The 27232-nt window shown below is 46.3% G+C and overlaps 1 protein-coding gene across 4 annotated transcripts in view; it reads left to right on the top strand.

The window, feature by feature from the left end:
- CDCA2 (cell division cycle associated 2) overlaps positions 1–23678 on the top strand; it is a 44665-nt gene extending 20987 nt beyond the window's left edge. For all 4 annotated transcript variants that reach the window (XM_029066393.1, XM_029066392.2, XM_029066391.2 and 1 more), the window contains 8 exons: positions 1079–1154; positions 5044–5132; positions 10800–10952; positions 13495–13675; positions 16560–16867; positions 18828–18956; positions 19616–19790; positions 22017–23678. In XM_029066393.1, coding sequence (XP_028922226.1) covers positions 1079–1154; positions 5044–5132; positions 10800–10952; positions 13495–13675; positions 16560–16867; positions 18828–18956; positions 19616–19790; positions 22017–23254 — 2349 coding nt within the window. In that variant the 3' untranslated portion in view covers positions 23255–23678. The remainder of the gene's footprint in view (positions 1–1078; positions 1155–5043; positions 5133–10799; positions 10953–13494; positions 13676–16559; positions 16868–18827; positions 18957–19615; positions 19791–22016) is intronic.
- Positions 23679–27232: the final 3554 nt, after the last annotated feature.

Genomic DNA, 27232 nt, shown 5'->3' with positions numbered 1-27232 from the left:
AGCCAAACAGTATAACCAATTTTGATAAAGTCATTTGATTTATTTAGAAATAAATTGTTCGAATAGTAATTGTGGTATTTAAGTGCTTACTGTATGCTGAGCACTACCCTAAACACTTGGATAGTTACAACATAAGTAAATAGAACCTCACAGAGAAGTAAAGTGGCTTGCCCCTGATCATACAGCAGACAAATGGCGGAGCCGGATTAGAACACAGGTTACCTGACTCCCAGGCCCATTGCTCTTTCTGCTAGGCTATGCTTGTGTGCTGAATTTTGAAGAAACAATTTTGGAGTTGTTAACAGAGTATACAGATCATGGAGTAATGAACCTTGTTCTTGTCTCCAAGATATACAAAAGGAGTCATTCCTGAAGGGGCAAGACAATCTATTGATGGGATATATTCCACTTTTAGGTTGGCAGCACCGTACTTGCTTATGTCTTCAGAAGAGTTCAGGAAATCTATGTCCCCTATTATTTTAGTATTTCCCTTATCCAGAATTCATTTTACTGATGATTTCCCCCTCTAGTCTGAAAGCTCCTTGCAGACTGGGAATGTGTCTACCAACTGTGATTTATTGTACTCTCCAAAGTGCTTAGTATAGTGTTCTGCACACAATAAGCACTTCATAAATGCCATTGATTGAAAAGTCTACTTTTTCTGCTTCCAAGTATTGGTTTGGATTTTTCAACCTTTCATTCCTTGAGTTTCCTCTGCTGGCTGATCAGGATGGACAGCCATCTGGTCTGGGGGGCTACTTGGAGTGGGCAGGGGCCAGTGGGATGGGGGAGGAGGGGTGGAAGTCCTCTGGTAGAAGCTTCTGTCCGGCTCCTAGACATCCTATGGACCTAGTCTCAGGGTGCAGGGTGCCCGTGGCAGACGTGAACGTGGCATTGAGAAGATCTTAGTGGCTGAGCTTGGGTGGCTGGTTGGATCTGGCCTGCAGTTCCTGTTGTCCACTCTTGAGCTTATCCACTCTTCTGGCTTGGGTGATGAAGCATTCAAGAAATTTAGAAAGCTACTGAGAATATTTTTCAGGTATGACTTTGAAACGTCTAATTTCCCCACCCCGTCTAGGGAAACACCGAGCAACTTCAAGTATCTTGTGGTGTACCTCCTGTTGGAAGTTCTCCATCCTCAGAAATTCTTAATGGTAAGTTTTGAGAGAGAGAGAGAGAGAGAGAGAGAGTTTCCAGAACCAAGAGTTGTAGAGGCTTCATAATTTTGGTGTGTGCCTTGTGTCAGTTGACCCTTGTTGAGCTGCTTTGGTTGGTGATACTTCTGAAGAAACTTGTACTTTTCCAAGCACTCAACACAGTGCTTATCCAACCTTGGCTTCACTGCCACTGTCCTCTCCTGGTTCTCCTCCTATTTCTGACTATTTCTTCTCGGACTCTTTGCAAGCTCCTCCTCTGTCTCCCATCCTCTAAAAGAAGGAGTCCCTTGAGGCTTAATTCTGTATCCCTTTGTATTCTCCATTTACACCCACTCCCTTGGAGGACTCATTCTCTCTCCCATCTTCAACTACTATCTCTATGTAGATGATTCCCAAATCCCTCTCTCTAGCCCTGATCTTTCTCCTTCTCTGCAGTTTTGCATTTCCTCCCACCTTAGGACACACCTACTTGGTTGTCTCACTGACATCTCAAATTTAACATGTCCAAACAGAACTTCTCATATTCCTACCCAAACTTTGGGGCTCCCAGCCTTAATCCCCATTTTACAGATGTCAGTCAGTCGTATTGAGTGTTTACTGTCTGCAGAGCACTGCAGTAAGCAATACAATAATAGACCCATTATCTGCTCACAACGAGCTGACAGTGTAGATGAGGTAACCGAGGCACAGAGAAGTGAAGTGACTTACCCATGATCACACAGTGGACAAGTGGCACAACTGGGATTAGAACCCAAGTCCTACTGACTCCCAAGCCCATGCTCTATCCACTACACCATGTTGCCTAGTAATGACGGTATTTGTTAAGCGCTTACTATGTGCCAAGCACTGTTCTAAGCGCTGGGGTAGATAAAGGTAATCAGGTTGTCCCACGTGGGGCTTACAGTCTTAATCCCCATTTGACAGATGAGGTAGCTGAAGCACAGAGAAGTTAAATGACTTGCCCAAGGCCACATAGAAGACAAATGGTGGATCCGGGATTAGAACCCACAACCTTCTGACTCCCAAACCAGTGCTCTTTCCACTAAGCCATACTGCCTCTCAGTCAGGAATCTGATAATTTGGCTGTGCCTGATTTGATCAAAGGAAAAGACATGTTTGGGACATGTCATTTATAGTTTTTTTGATAAGTTGTGGATATATTCCCCCTTTTTTCCTTCTGGAATTATTCTATTGTAGTCGATCTCCCATGCTTGATTGTAAACTCTCTGAAGGTAGGGATAATGCCTATTCACTCTATTGCACACTTCCTCGTGCCTAGTACAGTGCTTTGCAATCAGTGCAGTACTCAAATATGGATTGACAACATGTTACTTTGGAGTACAGAATGTTGACATAGAATAGTCTTTTACTGCTGTCATTAGAGTGTAAACTCTTGAGATACTGTATTTAAAGAATCCTGGAGAAATGATGATAATAATGGTATTGAGTGCTTACAATGGGTCAAACACTGTAATATGCACTGGGATGGATACAAGATAATTAGATTGGGCACAGTCCCTGTCCCACTGAGAGCTCATAGTCTAATTCACAAAGTAAGCACTCAGATAAAATCAATGGTATTTATTGAGCGTCTATTGTGTGCCGAACGCTGTACTAAGTCCTTGGAAGAGGACCACACAACAGAGTTGGTAGGCACAGTCCCTGCCCACAAGGAGCTTACCAGCCCATAGGGAGAGCTTAGAGCCTAATGTAAAGGGGGCCGACGAGCCTTCCGCCTGCCCAGAGACTGACTTAGGCCTGAGGGCAAGGGTGGTCGCTGTCACTCTTCAACCTCCGTAGAAGCCCCCCTCTGGCACGGTCGAGGATACGTTGTACATACGGGAAAGTTCCTGAACTCGACAGCTGGGCTTGGATGCTGCTTAGTCAGTCGGTCAGTCGTTGTACTTATTGAGCACTTAATGTGGGCAGAGTTCTGTACCAAGCGCCTGGGAGAGGACGATACAACAAAAAACAGACACACATTCCCTGCCCAGAACGAGCTTATAGCCTAGAGGCTGAGGTGGTGTGGGATGTGATGGGGGAACACGTCTGGTGAGAGCCTGGGCCCAGCCCCTGCCATTCCTGGGGGAGCCGGAGCCCTTGAGAACCTGACGAGCGAGACAGTCATTTTAGTAGGGATTTTATAGGAAATGAAGGCATGTTGGACTGCCTTATGCAAGAAGGAATCTCTCAACCTAAACTTGGCCAGCTGTCTGAGAGCCCATCAAATGAGCCGTTACTGAATACAGAGTCAAAGGGCAGTACTCTTCCAGTGAAAGGAAGCCTGAACTAAGAACCTGACAGAATTCAGGCAGTCGCCTAGAGCAGTTGCACTCATTCATGCTGGTGTTGCATTGCCATCAGAGAAAGCATCTGTATGGGTATTAAATAAAAGTTCCAAGCTCCCTGGCTTGGAGACTGTTCCAGAAGGTGGAATGAGCTGGACCAATCAGGTATCAGGGGGTCCATCACAACCATCCACCTCTCTCAAGGAACCCCATCCCCCTTCATCTCAAGTCACTTCACTTCTCTGTGCCTCAGTTTTCTCATCTGTAAAAAGTGGATTGGGACTGCGAGCCCCACATGGGACAGGGACTGTATCCAACTCTATTGGCTTGTATCCATCCCAGCGCTCAGTGTAGTGCCTGGCACATAGCAAGTGCTTAACAAGTATTATTATTATTATTATTATTACATCTAACAGACTACCAATCTTTCCCTCTTTAAAGTCTTATTAAAATCACATCTCCTCCAAGAGGGCTTCCCCCTATGCACCCTCCCTTCTGCATTATCTGCACACTTGGATTTGTGCAGTACAGTTTCTGCATACAGAGAGCGCTTCTTTAATTAATTAATTAATGATGGTTTAATTAAGTGATTAATTGATCTCCCTCCACCCTGAATCCCAGAGAAGTTGGACCACAGGCCCGGAGTGGTGTGTTAGGAGAGGTGTTGGTTCTCTCCCCAGCCTTTGTTGCCTGCTTACCAATCCTACCCTTGTGGGAATGACATGTGGGGTGGAGTGACTAGTTTCCTCCCACCCACTGAATGCCTCCATGTGCCTACAGCTGACTGCTTTGCCCTGCCTGTGCTGTGATGCCTCTGGGTTCCATGCAGGGCAGCCACCGTGGCTGCAACTCCTCTGTGATTGTCTTTCTTAGTGCAGTGTATGGATGAGAACTGGAGGGCAGGATCTCCCTCTTATCTAATTACCGATCGGTGGTCGGCGGGAGCAGAAAACAGCATCCTCCCTACACTCTTCCTCGTCCCATAAACACACCTACACCTAAGTGTCCAAGCTCCAGAGGAGGACAGTGAAAGAGTACACAGCTGGCTTCACGACTAGAATACACACCCGTCAGCATCAGGCAGAGAGCAAATGGGATCGTCCACAAAGCACCTAGACCTTCCGGGTGGCCTTCTGGGCTCATTTCTACCAGGCCCAAGCCAGGCAGGGCCTTGCCCTTATGGTTTGGTGCATGAAATGGTTTTCCACAGATACTTGCAGAAGTTGGGCTTGTTCCGGCGTTCCAGGATTGATCCATTTAGTTAACCTGTTGCCTCCTTGCATGCCTCCTTTTCCCGCACTGCTGCTCTGGATAGCTGCCTTATAACCATGTTGGTCAATAGAAGGGAAAATCGATGCTTCCTCAAACACTTGATCAAGCAAACTCTTCTTTTAAGTACCAAGGCTACAGGTTAAGTAGCCCAGTTTTCAGCATGCCATTTAAGCAGATCACCTACTGTGTCCTGGTCTAGTGAAGAGATGGCATTACCTTTAGTGTCAAATGATTAGTGAATGTTGGTTAATGTTTCAAAGAGAATGTACATCTTGTGGTTTTTGAGTCACTTAATTAGAATGTTTGCTTCATTTTTACTTCTTCAGAAACCAAAATTTATAATTCACCAAATAAAGATGAAAGTACTTCTCCCCTTAAAGATGCTAGAATAACACGGTCCTCCTCCAAAAGGAAGGTAAGTTTGTCATTGCTGAACTATTTTATTATGCATATTGATTAGTATTTTAATATTTTATTCTTCTTTTCACGTACACAACCCCGAAATCTCACAATACCCGAATTTATACATACTGTGACTGTCACCCTAGCTAATCCACACCTCTGGGAAGGGACTAGAAAGCCATCCGTTGGTGAGAGCGGAAAAAGGAGAAATACAGTAGACGCAGGAACCCTCTCTGCAAACATCCAGAACTTCTCGAAGCTGCTCATTTGCTTGTCTCTCCCTGTTAAAGAAAAACTGCCACGAAATGAGCCAGTTGCTATCTAAAGGCTTAGCAAGAGGAAAGCTACTGTGCAGCAAGTGTCAGTCCAGGAGCAGGACCGTTGAGAGTAAGAACTCAGGCAAAGAAAAAGGGAAGAGCCAATTAAAAAGAAGGGCAGACATGTTTTAGAGCGAATGGGGGCTGAGAGAAAGGGTCCAGAGAGGCACAGAAGTGAAGATATGCTGCAAGTTTTCTTGCTGGGAAATTAAATGTGGCCCTGGGAAGAAGGGTCGGTTAGGGCTAAGAGTTGGAAAAGGACTCTATTTAAAAGGCTGTTGCCTAAGACATCAGTATTGGTGTAATTTTTATGCTAAAAGCAGAGGGTTATTTTGATTCTGTGTAGATCTCTTTTGCTGAGGCCAAACCGCCTCACTTGTTATCCCGAACCCCTCTGTATTCCAGGCCGGTCATGGCCTCCACAGATTTAGGAGGCCCTTGCCAGATCCCTTTATCATCGGATAGGCTGAACTCTGAACTTTTTTATATTTGCCTTCTGTGGTGTTCTGTATTTCTTTTTCATCTCTGCTACTACGTCTGTCACCAAACCTTTCCCCACCCTGTTTTTAGGTTCTGAGACCCCAAAGAGCCAGAATCTGGTCTAAGGCTCAACTGTGTATTTTTTCCCCAGGGTTTGGGGCAGTGCTCTGCGCAGAGCAAGGATTTACTTCCATTACTGCTAACCTGGGTGTCCAACTTAAGCAAAGAGGTTAATGGGGATAGTGGGACTTAGACTTGCTGGAGAAAGTGCTGCTTGGAAATAGGGAGGAGAGAAGTGGTGAAAAATCTTTCTGAAAAGCCTCTGCTGACGTCCAGGAGCCGGCCGACTGGCTGGACCCTGAATGTGCGCACCCCTTGGCATTTCTGGGACTCTGAGTCAGGAGGTGATGGTGGTAGGTAATAGCCCCTGTCCTGGGAAGGAAAAACACAAGGGTGTTAGCATCCAGGAAACATCTCCAGATATTCTCGCCTTGCTCTCTAATTTTGGGAGTCACTTTGGCCAGGAGAAGGGCTGGGGGAATGCCCAAACCATCACCCCCACCCTTGAGTTTGCCTTTAACATTATCTTAATCCAGTGAAAGTGAAACTGGTATTTCCTAGTTGCCTTGAAATGATCATGATGCTTTCCCTGTTCTGTCCCAAACAGGTTCCTGTTTATTAGCTATTGACACTTTATTTAATCAATCAGTGGTATTTATTGAGTGCTTACCATGCACAAAGTACTAAGAGCTTGGAAAGTACAGCGCAACAGAGTTAGTAGACGTGATCCCTGGCCACAAGGAACTTAGTGTCTAGCCGGGGATAGGCATTAAAATAAAATGAGGATTAGGGAAGTAGAATATAAGACCATTTATGTTTGTACTGTGAGGTTGAGGTGAGTATCCGAATGCTTCAGGGTCACATAGTCTACACGGAGGGGAGGGCAGACAGGGGAAATAAAGGGCTTAATCTTTAGGATTAAAGAAGACCTCTTGGAGGAGATTTGGTACTGGGAAGGTTTTGATAATGGAAAGGGTGGTGGGCTATCATTTATGAAGGTGGAGGAAGTTCCAGGCCTGAGGGAGAATATGGGCAAGGGGTGGGATAGATGAGATCGAGGTATAGAGGGTAGGCTGATAGCAGAGGAGAGGAGTGGGGTGTTTGGATTGGACTGTAGTAGGAGATCAGAGAAGTTAGGAGGGAGAGAGTGAACTGATTGTCCTTAAAGTCAGTGGGGAGGGGTTTCTGTTTGTGAAAGTGGAGGTTCTTGAGGAATGGGGACGCAGGGACTGAATGTGCTTTCTGAAAAATAACCTGGGCAGCAGAGAGAAGAATGCTCCATCACTAAATCCTATAGGTCCCACCTTTACAATATCACCAAAATCCTCCCTTTCTTCTCCATTTTAACTGCTATCATGTTAATCCGAGCATTTATCCTATCCCACCTGGATTACTGCATCAGCCTCCTTGTTGACCTCTCAGCCTCCTTGTCTCTCCCCACTCCAGTTCATACTTCACTCTACTGCCCAGATCATTTTTCTACAAAAACATTCAGTACATGTTTCTCTACTCAGAAAATTCCAGTGATTGCCCACCCACCTCCACGTCAAACACGAACTCCTCACCACTGGCTTTAAAGCATTCAATCACCTTGCCCCATCCTACCTCACCTCGCTACTCTCCTACTACAACCCAGCCAACACACTTAGCTCCTTTAATGCTAATCTCACTGTGTCTCGATCTCCCCTATCTTGCCACCGACTCCTTGCCCATGTCCTGCCTCTGGTCTGGAAGGCCCTCCTTCCTCAAATCCGACAGACAATTATTCTCTCCCCGGACAAAGCCTTATTGAAGGAATATCTCCAAGAGGCCTTCCCTGATTACGCCCCCCTTTTCTCTTCTCCTACCTCCTTCTGCATTGCCCTGACTTTGCTCCCTTTGTTCATCCCCTCTCCCGGCCCCACAGCACTTATGTACTTATCTGTCATTTGTTTATATTGTCTGTCTCCCCCAACCCCCCAAGACTGTAGCTCATTGTGGGCAGGGAATGTGTCTGATATTTTATTGTACTCTCCCAAGTGCTTAGTACAATGCTCTGCACACAGTAAGCACTTATTAAATACTATTGAATGAAGTATTAATCGGAGTGGGGCGAGTTGAGAGGCAGGGAGCTCAGGAAGGAGGAGCATAAAAGAAATGATGAAAGCTTGGATCAGCATGGTAGCAGTTTGAAGAAGAAAAGGACGGATTTGAGCGATGCTGTAAAGGTTGAACTGAGTATTTGGTGACAGAATATTTGAATTAGAGAGATGTGTTGAGGATGCTGCCATGGTTATTGACTTTTAGGACAGGGTGGGCAGTAGTGTTGTCTACAGTGAAGGGAAAGTCATGGGGAGACAGGTTTTGGGGTGGGAATATGAGGAGTTCTGTTATGGACATGTTAAGTCTGAGGTGTAGGCAGGATATCAAAGTACAGATATACGGTAGGCTGGAAGAAATGTGGGTCTGCAGAGAAGGAGAGGTCAGGGATGGAGGGAGAGATTTGGGAATCATCCCTGTAGAGATGTAGTTGAAGCCGTGGGAGCAAATGAGTTCTCCAAAGGAGTGGATGTAGCTGGAGAATAGAAAGAAAACCTAAACTGAACCTTGAGGCACCTCCACAGTTAGGGGATGGGAGGCAGAGGAGGAGTCTGTGAAAGAAAACTGAGGAGTCGGAGTCAGAGAAATAGGAGAACCAGGAGAGGACAGTGTCTGTGAAGCTAAGGTCAGATAATGTTTCCAGGAGAAGAGAGTGGTTCATTCATTCATTCAGTCAGTCACGTCTCCCCCATCCTAAAAATACCCGCTCTTGACCCCACTTCCCCCTCCAGTTATCGTCCTATCTCCCTACTACCCTTCCTTTCCAAAATCTTAGAACGAGTCGTCTACAATCGATGCCTAGAATTCCTTAACTCCCATTCTCTCCTAGACCCCCTCCAATCTGGCTTCCGTCCCCTCCACTCTACCGAGACTGCTCTCTCTAAGGTCACCCATGACCTCCTTCTTGCCAAATCCAATGGCTCCTACTCCATTCTGATCCTCCTTGACCTCTCTGCTGCCTTTGACACTGTCGACCATCCCCTCCTCCTCCATACCTTATCTCACCTTGGCTTCACGGACTCTGTCCTCTCCCGGTTCTCCTCTTACCTCTCTGGCCGGTCATTCTCGGTCTCCTACGCTGGAGCCTCCTCCCCCTCCCATCCTTTAACTGTTGGAGTTCCTCAAGGGTCAGTTCTTGGCCCTCTTCTGTTCTCCATTTACACTCACTCCCTCGGTGAACTCATCCGCTCTCACGGCTTTGACTACCATCTCTACGCAGATGACACGCGGATCTACATCTCCACCCCTGTCCTCTCCCCCTCCCTTCAGGCTCGCATCTCCTCCTGCCTCCGGGACGTCTCCACCTGGATGTCGGCCCGCCACCTAAAACTCAGCATGAGCAAGACTGAGCTCCTCATCTTCCCTCCCAAGCCCGGTCCGCTCCCAGACTTCTCCGTCACCGTGGATGGCACGACCATCCTTCCCGTCCCGCAGGCCCGCAATCTCGGTGTCATCCTTGACTCGTCCCTCTCGTTCACCCCACACATCCTATCCGTTACCAAGACCTGCCAGTTTCACTTCTACAATGTCGCCAAGATCCGCCCTTTCCTCTCCACTCAAACGGCTACCTTACTATTACAGGCTCTCGTTATATCCCGGCTAGACTACTGTGTCAGCCTTCTCTCTGACCTCCCTTCCTCCTCTCTCGCCCCGCTCCGGTCTATTCTTCACTCCGCTGCCCGGCTCATCTTCCTGCAGAAACGCTCTGGGCATGTCACTCCCCTTCTTAAACAACTCCAGTGGTTGCCTATCGACCTCCGCTCCAAACAAAAACTCCTCACTCTAGGCTTCGAGGCTCTCCATCACCTTGCCCCTTCCTACCTCTCCTCCCTTCTCTCTTTCTACCGCCCACCCTGCACGCTCCGCTCCTCTGCCGCCCACCTCCTCGCCGTCCCTCGGTCTCGCCCATCCCGCCGTCGACCCCTGGGTCACGTCCTCCCGCGGTCCTGGAACGCCCTCCCTCCTCACCTCCGCCAAACTGATTCTCTTTCCCTCTTCAAAACCTTACTTAAAAATCACCTCCTCCAAGAGGCGTTCCCAGACTGAGCTCCTCTTCCCCCTCTACTCCCTCTGCCATCCCCCCTTTACCTCTCCGCAGCTTAAGCCTCATTTTCCCCTTTTCCCTCTGCTCCTCCACCTCTCCCTTCCCATCCCCACAGCACTGTACTCGTCCGCTCAACTGTATATATTTTCGTTACCCTATTTATTTTGTTAATGAATTGTACATCGCCTTGATTCTATTTAGTTGCCATCGGTTTTTACGAGATGTTCTTCCCCTTGACGCTGTTTAGTGCCATTGTTCTCGTTTGTCCGTCTCCCCCAATTAGACTGTAAGCCCGTCAAACATCAGGGACTGTCTCTATCTGTTGCCGACTTGTTCATCCCAAGCGCTTAGTGCAGTGCTCTGCACATGGTAAGCGCTCAATAAATACTATTGAATGAATGAATGAATCATATTTATGGAGCATTTACTGTGTGCAGGGCACTACACAGTGTCGAACAAGCTCAGAGGTCAAGGTTGAGCTGGAATAGTTTTGTCCTCTAAACTGTAAGCTCCTTGTGGACCAGGATTGTGTCTGCCAATTTTGTTGAATCATACTATCCCAAGCATGTAGTACAGTCCTTTGCACATAGTAAGCTCTCAGTAAATACCATTTATTGATAGAAAGTTATTTGAATTTATCCGTTATCATTGCAGTAGTAAATATTAAAATATAATGACAATCTTTTCATATCATTAACAGATTGAAATAACACATTCTTCAAAACAGTTTAGCATTAAAAAAGAGAATGCCAACAATTCATCAGAAATAGAATCCAAAACTGAGAAAGCGATGAAGCCCAACAGAAAGAAACCTCATGGTCCTAAGGGCAAAACAACATCTCAGAAAATTCCAGTAAGAGACCATTAAAGCTTCCATTTCTCTTCTTTCTAACTTGCTTTTCTTTATCCGGGATGCAATAGGGGTCAAGGACAGTCAGTCTGGATAATGATGTTTCACTTATGTAGTGTCATTTATCTTGTATATTTTATTGAAATATGTATCAGTAAATATCAATATGTGATAATCATGTTTACAGACTGGATTATTGTGTTAGCCTCCTCTCTGATCTCCCTTCCTCCTGTCTCTCCCCATTCCAGTCTATTCTTCATTCCGCTGCCTGGATCATCATCTTACAGAAACACTCTGGGAATGTCACTCCCTTCCTCAAAAACCTCCAGTGGTTGCCTATCAACCTTTGCACGAAACAAAAACTCCTCACTCTGGGCTTCAAGAATCTCCATCCCCTTCCCCCTCCTACCTTTCCTCCCTTCTCTCTTTCTACTGCCCACCCCACACGCTCCATTCCTCTGCCACTCGCCTCCTCACTGTCCCCCATTCATGCCTATCCCGCTGTTGACCCCTGGCGCACATCCTCCCGCTATCCCGGAATGCCCTCCCTCAACTCCGCCAAACTCTCTTCCCCTCTTCAAAGCCCTACTGAGACCTCACCTCCAGGAGGCCTTCCCATACTGAGCTCCCCTTTCCCTCCACTCCTTCTCCCCTCCCCCCTTCTCCCACCCTCTGCTCTTCCCCTTTCCCCTCCCTTCAGCACTGCTTATTTGTGTATATTATTTATTACCCTATTTATTTTGTTAATGAGGTGTATAACTCCATGATTCTATTTATCTTTATTATGTTTTGTTGTGTTTTGTTTTGTTTTGCTTTGCTGTCTCTCTCCTCCGTTTAGACCGTGGGCACGTTATTGGGCAGGGATTGTCTCTCTCTGTTGCCGAATTGTACATTCCAAGCGCTTAGTACAGTGCTCTGCACATCCCGACTCTGCCACTTGTCAGCTGTGTGACTTTGGGCAAGTCACTTAACTCTCTGTGCCTCAGTTACCTCATCTGTAAAATGGGGATTAACTATGAGCCTCACGTGGGACAATCTGATTACCCTGTATCTGTCCCAGTGCTTAGAACAGTGCTGTGCACATAGTAAGCGCTTAACAAATACCAACATTATTATTATTATTATTGTTATTATAGTAAGCACTCAATAAACACTATTGAATGATTGAATGAGTTTGTAGAAAAGCACTGTGTAAAAGTGGGGCTCTGGTGGTGCCAGGGGGAGCGGTCGGTGGAGCAGGGCAGTGGGAGTGCGGGCTTGTCCTGCAAAGACCCAGATAACTAAGTTACTGTTACAGGCTCTCGTTATATCCTGGCTAGACTACTGTGTCAGCCTTCTCTCTGACCTCCCTTCCTCCTCTCTCGCCCCGCTCCAGTCTATTCTTCACTCCGCTGCCCGGCTCATCTTCCTGCAGAAACGCTCTGGGCATGTCACTCCCCTTCTTAAACACCTCCAGTGGTTGCCTATCGACCTCCGCTCCAAACAAAAACTCCTCACTCTAGGCTTCAAGGCTCTCCATCACCTTGCCCCTTCCTACCTCTCCTCCCTTCTCTCTTTCTACCGCCCACCCCGCACGCTCCGCTCCTCTGCCGCCCACCTCCTCACCGTCCCTCGGTCTCGCCCATCCCGCCGTCGACCCCTGGGTCACGTCCTCCCGCGGTCCCGGAACGCCCTCCCTCCTCACCTCCGCCAAACTGATTCTCTTTCCCTCTTCGAAACCCTACTTAAAACTCACCTCCTCCAAGAGGCCTTCCCAGACTGAGCTCCTCTTCTCCCTCTACTCCCTCTGCCATCCCCCCTTTACCTCTCCGCAGCTAAACCCTCTTTTTCCCCTTTTCCCTCTGCTCCTCCACCTCTCCCTTCCCATCCCCACAGCACTGTCCTCCTCCGCTCAACTGTATATATTTTCGTTACCCTATTTATTTTGTTGATGAATTGTACATCGCCTCGATTCTATTTAGTTGCCATTGTTTTTACAAGATGTTCTTCCCCTTGACTCTATTTATTGCCATTGTTCTCGTCTGTCCGTCTCCCTCGATTAGACTGTAAGCCCGTCAAACGGCAGGGACTGTCTCTATCTGTTGCCGACTTGTTCATCCCAAGCGCTTAGTACAGTGCTCTGCACATAGTAAGCGCTCAATAAATACCATTGAATGAATGAATGAATGAAGTTTTTCCAAGATGCAGCAGGGCCCTTGTGCGCCGAAAGGCTGCCTCGGTATCTGGGTGCTGTTGGGTGGGTCCAGGACCACCAATCCTTGCTCAGAGACTTGTTGCTGGGTTTCATCTTGAGCCAGGTGGTTCTGTTCCTTCTCAGACTTTCCTTTTAAAAAGTAAAGATTAAATTAAAATAATGGATCTGACCTCTTAATTTGAGAACAAATGAATTAGAATAACTATGAAGCACTGTAAAAGCTGATTTGCTGATTTTTTTAAGAATATATATACATATATTCTTCAGTGGGTGTTTATATGTATGTGTATATATATATATATATATATATATATATATACTGCCTCAGTAATGCTATTTTACATTTCTCAGATGTTAAGAAGTGGCAAAAGAAGGAAAGGAAAAGGAAAGAGAAAAGTAGAGAAATCTTTGTATGGGAAAAGAGAGATGGCTTCCAAGATACCTCCCTTAAGTCCAATTCCTGAAATCCCTGAGAGCCCCGGAGCAGCAGCATCACCTCACTTCAAAAGGCCAGAGAGTCTGTGCTCTTCAGGTATTCTGCATCCTTTATGTCTCAACCTCTCAGTCCTCTTTTCCTTTACAGCTAAGTGTCCCTCATGTTGTCTTGGGCTTCTAATCTTCACAAATAGATTATTTTCAAAAGGAGATGAAAGGGAGTTTTACTGAATGGTCACTGTTTGCAGAGTATGTAATAAGTGCCTGGGAGAGAGCAATACCGTTAATAGACATGATCCTTGCCCTCAGAGAGTCTACTGAGGGGAATTATAAAACCTTTAACTGAGGACAAGTCTCAACCGAAAGATTGCTCTCCCCACCTTCAAAGCCTTATTCAAATGACACCTCCTCCAAGAAGACTCCCTGACTCCCCCCTATTTCCTCTCCCTCTTTGTCGCCCTTCCTCTTGGATTTGTACCCATTAGTCACCCCACCCTCAGCCCTACAGCATTTAGGTATGTATCCATAATTTATCTTGATAGGTCTGTTTCCCTCTCTAGACTTAGAGAAGCAGCGTGGCTCAGTGGAAAGAACACGGGCTTTGGAGTCAGAGGTCATGAGTTCGAATCTCGGCTCGGCCACTTGTCAGCTGTGTGACTGTGGGCAAGTCACTTAACTTCTCTGGGCCTCAGTTACCTCATCTGTAAAATGGGGATTAAGACTGTGAGCCCCATGTGGGACAACCTGATTCCCCTATGTCTACCCCAGCGCTTAGAACAGTGCTCAGCACATAGTAAGCGCTTAACAAATACCAACATTATTATTATTATTAGACTGGAATGTGTCTACCAACTCTGTGGTACTGTACTCTCCCAAATGCTTAGTACAGTGCTCTGCGCACATTAAGCACTCAGTAAATGCGATCAGTTGACTGTTGATCGGTCAATCGGTTTCGCATGACGGGATGTTTTCTCTAAGCAACAGTTTCTGGGTTTTCCTCATTGATTCCTGATGGATGCACGTACTTTCAGGCCCTTGTGGGACAGTGTAAATTGCCATTTTGGGTGAAGTCACTTGAACCGTGTCAAAGGAGGTGGGGACTGGGTTGGGTTCTAGGGACTGGGTTCTGCCAAGGCTCTGCACTCTAGATCTCATCCCGGAGATAGAGGTGGCTCTTCGGGAACCGTCGTGTGTGCGGCCTGCTTGAGGCTGGGGATGGAGCAGCATTCACTGGGGTAATAATAATAATATAATGATTATGGTACTCGTTAAGCACTTACTATGTGCCAAGCACTGCTCTGAATGCTGGGGTAGGTAGAAGTTAATCAGGTTGGACATAGTCCCTGTCCCAGAAGGGACTCGGTCTTAATTCCTAATTCACAGATGAGGGTACCGAGGCCCAGAGAAGTGAACTTACTTGACCAAGGTCACCCAGCAGACATGTGGTGGAGCTGGGATTAGAACCCAGATTCTTCTGACTCCCAGGCCCGTGCTCTAGCCACTATGCCACGCTGCTTTTCTGTAGCAGAGGAAGGGGTTAAGTCTTGTACCCCTGGAGTCTTGGCACCGATGCTACATCTGGCCACCCGGCTGAAGGAAGCCCAGCCAGTGGGGGCAGACTGGCCGTGGGGACAGGGCACAGCTGTCGGCATGGAGGCCTGGCATTGCCAGACTGTCCTTTGCTTAAGTGCTCACAGACCTGCGAGCAAGCTGCAAGTCTGGGCCCTGGGTCTCTGTCTGTTGGGCCTGAGCCGTGCCGAGAGGTCTGGCTGGAGGGGCGAGGTGCTCGCAGGCTGACTGTAACTTAGTGTTCTGAAGTCTGCCTACATGTCTGATTGTCAGGCAAATGAACTCACATTTGACTCCATCAGCACAGCAGGCTGTTCATTATATATCCAAATGGATGGCTAAACATCTCAAAAAAGAAAATTTCATACAGAGTGTAAGGATCACTGTTAGTAGTATTTATCAGTGCAGTAAAGGTATTTATTAAGGGCTTACTGGGTACAGAGCACTATACTAAGCTCTGTGGGAAAATACCAGGTGAAAATTAGACACGTGCCCTGATAGCATCCAGATGGCTTTTAGAAGATTTCTTGGGAGTATCTGATCTTGCTTTGGGGTCTTTCTTGAACATGTCTTTTTCCCTTGAGCAAATCAGGCACAGCCAAATTACCAGATTTCTGGCTAAATGAGGAGCAGCGTGGTCTAATGGATGAAGCAAGGGCCTGGCAGTCGGAAGGACTTGGGTTCTAGTTGGCTCTTCCACTGTCTCCTGTATGACCTTGGGCAAGTCACTTAACTTCTCAGTGCCTCAGTTTCGTCATCTGTAAAACGTGGACAAAGAATGTGAGCTCCAAGCGGGACATGGACTTTGTCCAACCTGATTAGCTCGTATCTACCCTAATGCTTAGTAAAGTGCCTGTAAGCGCTTAGTACAGTGCTCTGCACACAGTAAGCGCTCAGTAAATATGACTGAATGAATGTAAGTGCTTTAACAAATACCATTTAAAAAAAAAAAGTGGGAGTCAGGATGGTAGGCATGCACGCGTTTTGCCACTGGGTGGCAGTAAAGAACGACCTCAAAGCAGAGAGTGCATTCATTCATACAATCGTATTTATTGAGCACTTACTGTGTGCAGACACTGTACTAAGCGCCTGGGAGAGTACAGTACAACAATAAAGAGTCACATTCCCTGCCCAGAACTAGCTGACAGTCAAGACGCGGGGAGAGTTAGCACTAGAGATCATTCAACCGTGTCACAGACCTTCGGGGAGAAAAAGGAAAAAAAAGAAAACTAGCATTTGTAAGTGTGTGGGGTGGAAGGTGGGGGGGGCAGTGCCAGTTTCACCACCCAGTTAAGATATTTATGGACTTAATGAGATCTGGAGGCAGTTTTAAAATTGGATGAAAGGGCTAAAATGTTAATTTTCCATCATTAGGTTTGAATTAAGTTGAATGCCTCTTGCTAACTTCCTAGATTATTTCAACTTCAACATTCCGTGTGACAAGCCTGTGAGTCCTGAACTGAGAGAACCTGTTGAAAGAACCAGAAGGAAATCTCTCCCCCAAAACAATATGAAAATGGAGGATTCCAAGACCTTGCAGACAATTTGGGGCTTTGATGAGTGCAGTATGTCAGGAGTAGAGGGAGCCTCTCCTGTCACTCCCCCAGTTGGGGACCCGGCTCCTACTCTGAGTCCCTCTACGGCCAGCGGAAGCATTCGAGGAGAAAACCGTGGCCCAGTCCCCTCTTTGGATCCTCAAAGTCCTGACTCAGGGGCGAAGGTATTTCCTAGAGCCGTGAAATGATCATGATGATTTCTCTGTTCTGTCCCAAACAGGTTGCTGTTTATTACCTACTGATACTTTATTTTATTTAATCAATCAATGGTATTTATTGAGGGCTTACTGTACACAGAGGACTAAGAGCTTGTGAAAGTACAGTACAACAGAGTTAGTAGACATATTCCCTGGCCACAAGGAATTTACAGTGTCTAGCCGGGGACAGACATTAAAATAAATTGGGGTTGGAGGAAGTAGAGTATAAGAATATGTACATTTGTACCGTGAGGTTGGGTTGAGTATCCTAGTGCTTAAGGGGTGCACAGCCAAGTGCGTAGTCGACATGGAGGGGGAGAGTGGCTAGGTGAAATAAAGGGCTTAATCTGGAAAGACCTCTTGGAGGAGATGTGATTCTAGGAAGGTTTTGATAGTGGAAAGGCTGGTGAACTGTTGGATATGAAGGGGTAAGGAGTTCCGGGACTGAGGGAGAACACAGGCCAGGGGTCGGCAGTGGGATAGATGTTGGGATCGAGGTACAGAAAGTAGGATGGTCTTAGAGAAGTAGAGTGTTTAGTTTGGATTTTAGTAGAAGATCAGTGAGTTTTGGTAGGAGGGAGAGACCAAGCTGATTGCCTTGAAGCCATTTGGAAGGAATTTCTGTGTGATGTGGAAGTGGGTGGGCAACCACTGTAGGTTCTTGAGGAATGGGGACATAGGGACTGAACGTGTTTTCTGAAAAATAACCTGGGCAGCAGAATGAAGTATGGACTGGAGTGGGATGAGATAGGAGGCAAGGAGCTCCGTGAGGAGGCTGAAGTAGGAAATTATGAGGGCTTCCATCAGCCTGGTAGCAGTTTGGATGGAGAAGAAAGGATGGATTTTAGCAATGTAGTAAAGGTAAAAGAGTATTTGGTGAAAGATTAAATATTTGAGTTGAATGAGAGAGATGAGTCAAGGCTATAGACTTGTGACATTGGGAGGAGAGTGGTGTTGTCTACACTGATGGAAAGGCTGGGGAGAACTGGGTTTGAGTGGGAATATGAGAATTAGAGAAGCAGCATGGCTCAGTGGAAAGATCAGGGACTTGGGAGTCAGAGGTCATGAGTTCGAATCTCGGCTCTGCCACTTGTCAGCTGTGTGACTTTGGGCAAGTCACTTAACTTCTCTGTGCCTCAGTTACCTCATCTGTAAAATGGGGATTAACTGTGAGCCTCACGTGGGACAACCTGATTACCCTGTATCTACCCCAGCGCTTAGAACAGTGCTCGTCACATAATAAGTGCTTAACAAATACCAACACTATCTATATGAGTTCAGTTTTGGCCATGTTAAGTCTAAGGTATGGGTGGGACATCTAAATAGAGATATCCTGTAGGCCGGAGGAAATGTGGGTCTGCAGAGAAGGGGAGAGGTCAGGGATCGATAGAAAGATTTCAGAATCACCCATGCAGAAGATGCTAGTTGAAGCCATGGGAACAAATGAGTTCTCCAAGGGAGTGGGTGTAGATGGAGAGTAGAAGGGTGTGCTAAATTGAACCTTGAGGCACCCCCACAGTTGGATGGTGGGAGAGGAGGAACCTGCAAAATAAAACTGAGAAGGAGCGGTCAGAGAAATAGGAGAACCAGTAGAGGACAGTTAGATAATGTTCCAGGAGAAGGGGATGGACCACAGTGTTGAACCAGCTCAGAGGTCAAAGGTTGGGATGGAGTAGTTTGTCCTCTAAACTGTAAGCTCCTTGTTGTCCAGAACTGTGTCTGCCAATTCTGTTGTATTGCTTTCTCCTAGGCACAGAGGTACAGTGCTCTGAGGGGAGTAAGCACTCAATAGGTACCATTGGTTGAGCGATAGGAAGTTCTTTGAATTTGATTTGATTTGTTAAAATTGCAGAAGTAAATACTAAAATATAATGTCTTAGTCTTTTCATGTCGGTAGCAGTTTGAAATAACACATTCCTCACAACAGTTTGTCAACATTAAAGAAGAGGCTGCCAACAATTCAGCTGAAATAGAATCCCAAACTGAGAAAGCGATGAAACCTAATAGAAAGAAACCCCAAGGTTCCAAGGGCAAAACAACATCTCAAAAAATTCCAGTAAGTGAGTGTTAAATGTTCTATTTCTCTTCTTTCTACCTTTCTCCTGACAACTTATGAAGGCAAGTAAAAGCTCCTTTATCTGGGATGTAAGAGGGGTAGAGGACAGTCAGTCTGGATAATGGTGTCTCACTTAGACTATAGTGTCATTAATCATGTGCACTTTATTGATATATAAATATGTATCTACCTATCTATATATATATCAAACTATATATCAAAATATGTTTGTTTACATTTGTAGAAAAGTGCCGTGTAAAAGTGTGGCTCTGGCACCGGCGGGAGCGGTCAGTGGAGCAGGGTGGTGGGGATGTGGGCTTGTCCTGCAAAGATCCAGATAACTAAGTTTTTCCAAGATGCAGCAGGTTCCTTGTGCTCCAAAAAGGCTTCCCAGGCTACTGGGAGCTGGGGGGTCAAGGAGGACCAGTCCTTGCTCAGAGACTTGTTGCTGGGTTTCATCTTGAGCCAGCTAGTTCTGTACCTTCTCAGACACTCCTCTTTTAAAGTAAAGATTGTCAAAATAATGGATCCTGGCCTCTTAAAGTGAGAACTATTGAATTGGAATAACTGTGAAGCACTGTAATAGCCGATTTGCTGGTTTTAAAAGAATATGTATATATGTTGCTTCTGCCTCAATTATGCTATTCTGCATTTTTCAGGGATTAAGAAGTGGCAAAAGAAGGAAAGGAAAGGGAAAGAGAAAAGTAGAGAAATCTTTGTATGGGAAAAGAGAGATGGCTTCCAAGAAACCTCCCTTAAGTCCAGTTCCTGAGATCTCTGAGAGCCCTGGAGCAGCAGCATCACCCCACTTCAAAAGGCCAGAGAGTCTGTCAGGTATTCCGCATCTTTTATATCTCAACCCCTTAATGCTCTTTTCCTTCACAGATAAGAGTCCCTGGTATTTTCTTAGACTTTTAATCTTCACAAATAGATTATTTTCAAAAAGGAGATGAAAGGGAGAGTAGCATCAATCAATGGTATTTACTGAATGTTCACCGTGTGCAGAGCACTGTAATAAATGCCCGGGAGAGAGCATTGCCATTGGTAGACATGGTCCTTGCCCTCAGAGTTTACAGTCTAGTGAGGAGAATGATAAAACCTTTAACTGAGGACAAGTCTAAAGCCAGCCTATCTTTCAACTGACAGATGATTGCTCTCCCCACCTTTAAAGCCTGATTCAAATGACATAAGTCCTCCAAGGGGATTTCTCCGACCGGTTTCTGACTCCCTCTACTTCTCCTTTCTGCATCACCTTGCTCTTGAATTTGTACCCATTATTCACCCCACCCTCAACCTCACACCATCAATGTATGGATCCCTAATTTAATGTCTGTCTCCCCCTCTAGACTCGAATGTCTACCAACTCTATGATATGGTACTCTTCCAAATGCTTAGTACAGAGCTATTTACACAGTAAGCATTTATACAACTGATTGATCTATTGATTGATCAGTTTGCACATTGGGACGTGCTCTAAGCAACCCTTTCTGGGTCTTCCTCATTGATTCCTGCTGGGCGTGTGTATTTTCGGGCTCTTGGGACAGTATAAATGGCCATTTTGTCTGGAGTCACTTGAACTGTGACAAGGAATGTGGGGGCTGGGCCATCTCTTAGGTGGGCTTGGGTCCTGCCAAGGCCCTGAACCCTAGATCTCACCCCAGAGATAGAGATGATCCTTTGGGAACGATTGTCTGTGCGGCCTCCTTGAGGCTGGGGATGGGTTAGCAACTGAATTCACAGGCTGACGCATTACGCCTCCAAATGGATGGCAGAACATCTCAAACAACAAAGTTTCACACAGAGCCTAAGAATCACTTCAATCGGTAGTATTTATTAGTGGCAGTATTGGTATTTGTTAAGGGCTTACTCGTTGCCGGGCACTATACTACGCTCTGGGGGAAAGCACCAGGAGAAAATTAGGCTTCTAGATGACTTCTAGGAAGTTTCTTTTGAGTGTCTGATCTTGCTTTGTGGTCTTGAACATGTCTTTTCCCTGGATCAAATGAGGCACAGCCAAATTACCAGATTTCTGGCTAAGTGAGGAGCAGCATGGCCTAATGCTTGGAGCACGGGCCAAGGAGTCAGAAGGACCCGGGTTTTAGTTTCAGCTCTGCCACTTGTCTGCCGTGTGACCTTGGGCAAGTCACGTAACTTCTCTGTGCCGCAGTTTTCTCATCTGGAAAAGGTGGACTGAGATTGTGAGCCCCGTGTGGGACATGGACTGCGTCCAATCTGATGAGCTTGTCTCTACTTAGAGAAGCAGCGTGGCTCATTGGAAAGAGCCCGGGCTTGGGAGTCAGAGGTCATGGGATCTAGTCCCAGCTCTGCCACTTGTCAGCTGTGTGACTTTGGGCAAGTCACTTAACTTCTCTGAGCCTCAGTTACCTCATCTGGAAAATGAGGATCAAGACTGTAAGCCCCAAGGGGGAACCACCTGATCACCTTGTATCCCCCAGCGCTTAGAATAGTGCTTTGCACCTGATCACCTTGTATTCCCCCAGCTCTTAGAACAGTGCTTTGCACCTAGTAAGCACGTAACAAATGCCATCATTATTAGTGTTATTACCCTAGTGCTTAGTACAGTGCCTGGCCCAGTAAGGGACCCGGCAATGGGCAAGGACTGTCTCTATCTGTTGCTGATTTGTCCATTCCAAGCGCTTAGTACAGTGCTCTGCACATAGTAAGCGCTCAATAAATACTACTGAATGAATGCATGAATAAGGGCTTTAAGAAATACCATTTTTCCAAAAGAGGGGAGTGAGGATGGTAAGCCTTCTTACTTTTTGCCACTCGGTGGCAGTGAAGAGCTGCCTGAGGACGGAGTTGGCAGGAGAGGTCGTTCAACTGGGTCACAGGCCTTCCGGGAGGAGAGGAAAAAAGGAAAACTAGCATTGGTAAATGTGACGTGGGCCACTGCCAATTTCACCCCCCCTCCAGTTAAGCTCTTTCTGGACCTAAAGGCGTCTGGAGGCAGTTTTAAAATTGGTCGCATGGGCTAGAATGTAAATTCTCCATCTTTAGGTTTGAGTTGAATTGAACGCTTCTTTGCCATCCTCCTAGGTTATTTCAACTTTGACATTCCGTGTTACGAGCCCACGAGCCCTGTGCCGAGAGAACCCGTTGAAAGACCCAGAAGGAAATCTCTCCCCCAAAACAGCATGAAAATGGAGGATTCCAAGACCTTGCAGACAATCTGGGGCTTGGAGCGCAACGCATCGGGAATAGAGGGGGCCGCTCCTGTCAGTCCCCCGGTTCCTACTCTGAGTCCCTCCAAGGTTGGAGGAAACATTCGAGGAGAAAACCGTGACCCAGTCCCCTCTTCGGAGCCTCGAGGTCCCGGCTGGGGGCCGAAGGAAGGGTCCGGGAGCCTCTCTGGAGCCCAAGGAGGCCTTTCGGTCACTGATCCCGAATCAGCCCTTCCCCCTCTCCCCGTGCTCCCCCTGCCGTCTCCTGCCACGGTCCCGCCTCAACCCGGTGGGACCCCGGCGCCCCCCGGGGGAGTCGCAAGCTCAGTGAGCGGTAGTCCCAAGACGTCTTTAACCGAACCTGGGGGAGGACAGGAGACCAACATCTTCACAGATGGGTGGAGCGTGGAATTAGAAGAGCCAGATGGGGTTGATGTTCAGGAGGGCATGGAGGAAACCGCAAGCCAAAGTTGCCAGGAATTTGAAAGAGAAGAATCGGCAGAAAATCGCATGGTGACGAGTTACCAGAAACAACTGAGGAGACGTAGAAGAAGCTCTGTGTATTATCCAGATTATGAAAGTGTCCACATTGAAGGTGGAAATGAACATCCTGGTTCCCATTACAACTCCTCAACCGAAGAACTGTTTTTGGAAGGTAATTCAGACCTATATAATAATCTAGCCTACTCTATAGGACAGGCCCTCGAGCCAGGGCAGGCTGATGAAACAAGAGTAAGGCGGAGTATGAGGCTGCAAAAGGGTTCAGACAGTCAGGGACTTGTGTGGATTTCGGACCCAAACGCCACCTCGCTGAGCTCTCTTCAGAAAACGAACAGGAGGACTATATGTGCGTCCCACGGCAGAGACTATGAAACTATCCACAGGCAAGAATCCTGTGTTCTGTTCTCTACATCCAATGAAGAAAACTCTGAGACTCTTTCGGTTGGAGGTTCTTCTCATGGGCTGAGAAGAAAAAGCTTTTGCTCATCTGCTTTTTTACAAACTGGAAAGAAGCCCCAAACAAAAAGAGCTGGAAGAGCAAGTTTGTCTTACACAAATAAGAAAAATCGCTCAAATGACTGTGAAGTATTGGAGAAAAAAAGTGGCTGCTGAGATTACCAATCGTTCATTAGAAGTGGGCAGGTAACTAAGCTTGAAATCTTCTTTAGTCACAGTCTTGGTTTTGCCTCAGGATTTTCACAGTTTTGAGAGATGTCAAGCAAATCCACTACCAATAGGGAAAAAAAAATCTTTTTATCTCTTTCCTGATGAGGACGATCACCTTTCATTTTCATTTCCATTTGAGTGAACCATCTTGTGACCATCCCTGAGTGCCCCCTGCAACTAGCCAGAGAACCGATGGTTATGGCAAGAAATGAGATCGAACAATTAAGTGAACCCCAGTACCTGTGGCAGCCATGGAGTAGAATTACTGAGGCTTCAGATAAGGAGAAATGACTTCTGGAGGCTAGAAGATGTCAGCATGTTCTGGTTACATTTAAAATTAATAAAAACAATACAAAAGGGTTGCTCTGAAGCGAGTGGATCATTCATTCAACTTGTTTCCCTACGGAATTTAAATGAAAAAACCTAAACGGATGGGCAAGTATTAAATTCCTCTAGGCTGCCACACTTAAGCTGTTTTGGTAGCATGTTTTGCCTACCTGGAGTGAGACGAGCAGGTTACGTTTTGCCTCAGATCTAAGCAAATCTAGATATCCAGTGACTTGGTTTTAGAAGAAAAGCATTTTGGTTAGGACTGTATTACAATTTGAGATGAAAGCATTGTTTTCCTTTACAAGAAGATAACCTTCCCTCCTGATTTGAAGTAACTCGCCATGGAAGACTTAGTGATTTTCTTAAAAAGTGGGCCACAGATCACTCAGCATGGCATAGTTAACTTTGGAGTTTGGCAAGTTCCTGACTCCCCCTGGAGAAATTCCCACAAAGTCATTTTATTTGTAGTTAGCAGCCAACAGTGAATCAATAGTATTTATTGAGTGCTTACTCCGTGGAGAGCACTGTACTAAGTGCCTGGATTGTTCACTAGAGTTCCAAACCCGAGCCACAGATAAAATGCGATTTGGGCTCTCGTAATGGAGATTTAATCTCTCTCCCTCAGCTCCTTGAACAGCAAAGGAACACAGTTTGGTTCTAGTAAATCCCATGTGTGAATTTAACCTCTTAAGTGTATATTGAATCATTGTTTCATTGAACAGTTACCCTGAAATTCTTTTCACTCTCTCCTCCCTCCCCGTCACCACCCTCTCCATGATAGCAAAAACATGTTAACAAATAAAGCTCTCTACAAATAACACAACAAGGAAGAAAGCCCCCTGCTGCAGAGTCGGGCTCTCCTTCCTCCTGGGGAGCCCGTAGGTCTGGCACCCCTGCTGTTCCAGACTAATGTATTTCACATTAACACTCAGGGCCAGCCCCACTTTTCCATCTACATGGCGGAGTGTCTAGCAGTGTCCGGAGAACTCTTGCTTTCTATTTCCCTGCCTGCTGTTTATGGCTTTAATATCTGGTTAGCAAACCCTTTGTCTTCCAAAGTTAACCTGTCCATTGCACTGTGAGCTCCTCATGGTTTTGGTTGTCAAAAAACCAAACATATCCTCTGGCCTATCTTAGAGAATGTATCCATTTGTTTTACTTCAAATCGTTCAGCTTGGAGTCCAAGAAGAATTGTGATTGCCGAAATGTGAACAATCCAAATAAAGTTCAAATTTCTCCGAGTTGATGTGGGGAGGGGTGGGGGGAGAAGTTTGTTTTCTGATCTAATGACTGCTCTGTAAACTTGTCTTTTTAGGACTTAAAGCTGGAAATAAAAAAAAAAAAAAGTACACACTCCTTAAAGTGGTTTGCTTCAAAATAATCACATTTGATTTTTGTCCTAAAGACCGTTTTCTCCATCAGAAGTGGAGAATTAAAGGAATTTAGAAGTGGTTTCATTTAGCAAAACCTTTTTGCACTGAATCATTCAATTGTATTTATTGAGCACTTTCTGTGTGCAGAGCACTGTACTAAGCAGTTGGGAGACTGCAATACAGTATACAGACACCTGGCCTGCTCATAATGATAGTGTGTTGGCGGGGGAGGCGGGGACGAACATTAATATAAATAAATGAGAGATATGTACATAAGTGTTATGGGGCTGGGCAGGAGGATAAAGAAAGGGACCAAGTCAGGATGACGAAGAAGGGAGTAAAGAGGAAAGGAAGGGCTTAGGGAAGGCCTCTTAGAGGAGATGTACCCTCAATAAGGATTGGAGGATAATTGTCAGATTTAAGGAGGGAGGGTGTTATAGGCCAGAAGCAGGACATGGGCTAAGGGCTCAGCAGCGAGATGAGTGAGATGGAGGCACAGTGAGTAGGTTGGCATTAGAGGAGCAAAGTTGTATGGGCTGCGTTGTAGGAGGTGAGGTAGGAGGGGGCAAGGGGATTGAGTGCTGTAAAGCCAATGGTGAGGGGGGTCTCCATTTGACGCGGAGGTGGATGGGCAACCACTAGAGTTTCCTGAGGGGTGGGGAGATGTGTCCTGAACGTTTCTGTAGAAAAATTATCTGGCAGCAGAGTGAAGCATGGACTGGAGTGGGGAATAATTTCGAAGCATTTAAGGTTTTTGAATGAATATGGAGGGGGTTTTTTTGGTCAGCTTGTTAATGAATCATTGACTAAATCTATTGCATGTTCGTATGATCTGCCTTTTGCCATCCTCCTTCATAGATGCTTGAGTTGCTTGAAATTTCAATGGTGCCAAAATGGAATCTTCTACCCATGAAAACTTCCCTGGATACTGGGACAGGAGAATCAGTAGTCCTTGTGAGGCAAGTTCTTATTTCCCCCAGAAGGTGGCAGTATGCCATGCAGTTCCTGGGCACAGTGTATCCGTGTACACAAATCCAGGACAACACCTGTTTGTCATTGGCTTTGGTTAGAATTTCTCCAAATACTGCATTTATTGGCACAGTCGTGGATGATCCCAAAACAAGTTGTTTCCCAAGAAGAATCTAATAGGGGAGAGCCATACTTTTAAAATCTTCCTTTTTTGAGGCAGGGTTTTCATATCATGTTCCAACTTTCTGCAGTCTTGCTTCAAATTGTTCAAATTTGGCAGAAAATTGCTAAATAAGTCCAGACTCTTCTGCAACATCTGTTCGATCTCTCTGATCATGGACCACGAATCTGGCCGACCCATGCTATAGAAGGCCAACAGCACTCAATCAGTTGTATTTATTGAACTCCTCATTTTCCCATCCAAATCCTGTCTTCCCTCTGACTTTCCCATCGCTGTAGAGAACACCATCCTCCCTGCCTCACAGGCCCAAAACACTGGCGTTAGCCTCAACTCATCTCTTTCATTCAGTCCGCATGTTCAGTCTATCACCCGAATCCTGTCAGTTTTCCCTTCACGACATTTCTAGAAGTGCTTCCATGCTGATCCTAGCATTTGTATCTCTCCTTGACTACTGCACCAGCCTCCTTGCTGACCTCTCTGCCACCTGCCTCTCCCACTTCCAGTCCATACTTCACTCTGCTACTTGGATCATTTTTATAAAAAAAAAAAAAATCTAGACCCTGTCTCCCCACTCAAAAAACCTGTGGTTGCCCATCGAACTCCTCATTAAACAGAATCACCTTACCATCGGCTTTAAGGAACTCAGTTGACTCTTCACCCCCATCCCCCTCCCGACCCCCCTTACCTCACTGATCTAGTACAACTCAGCCCACACTTCTTAGCTCAAATGCCCGTCTACTAGTCTGTCTCTTCACTGATTCCATGCCTACCCCCGACCCTGGTCATCACCCCTTTTATTAACACGACTATATTGTATCATACTGTGTCATGTTGCTATATTAGCACTACCGTATTGTATCATACTGTATCATGTTGCTATATTACCGATTTCGTTTATTACTGTTTATTGTTGTCAGTGCTGCCACCCACCTCTCTGGCCTCGCCATGTCCCTCCTCCCCCCCTCCCCCCTCCCGCCCCTTCCTATCCTCCCCTTCCCCTTCCCCTCTCTTGCTCAGCTCTTTCACGTTCTCTCCTCTGTCTCCTCCCCCCCCCCCCCGCCCTAGAACCCC

The sequence above is a fragment of the Ornithorhynchus anatinus genome, chromosome 5 (assembly GCF_004115215.2).
Source record: "Ornithorhynchus anatinus isolate Pmale09 chromosome 5, mOrnAna1.pri.v4, whole genome shotgun sequence".
In the NCBI taxonomy this organism is placed as follows: domain Eukaryota; kingdom Metazoa; phylum Chordata; class Mammalia; order Monotremata; family Ornithorhynchidae; genus Ornithorhynchus; species Ornithorhynchus anatinus.
This window is presented reverse-complemented; position numbering and strand designations above follow the sequence as displayed.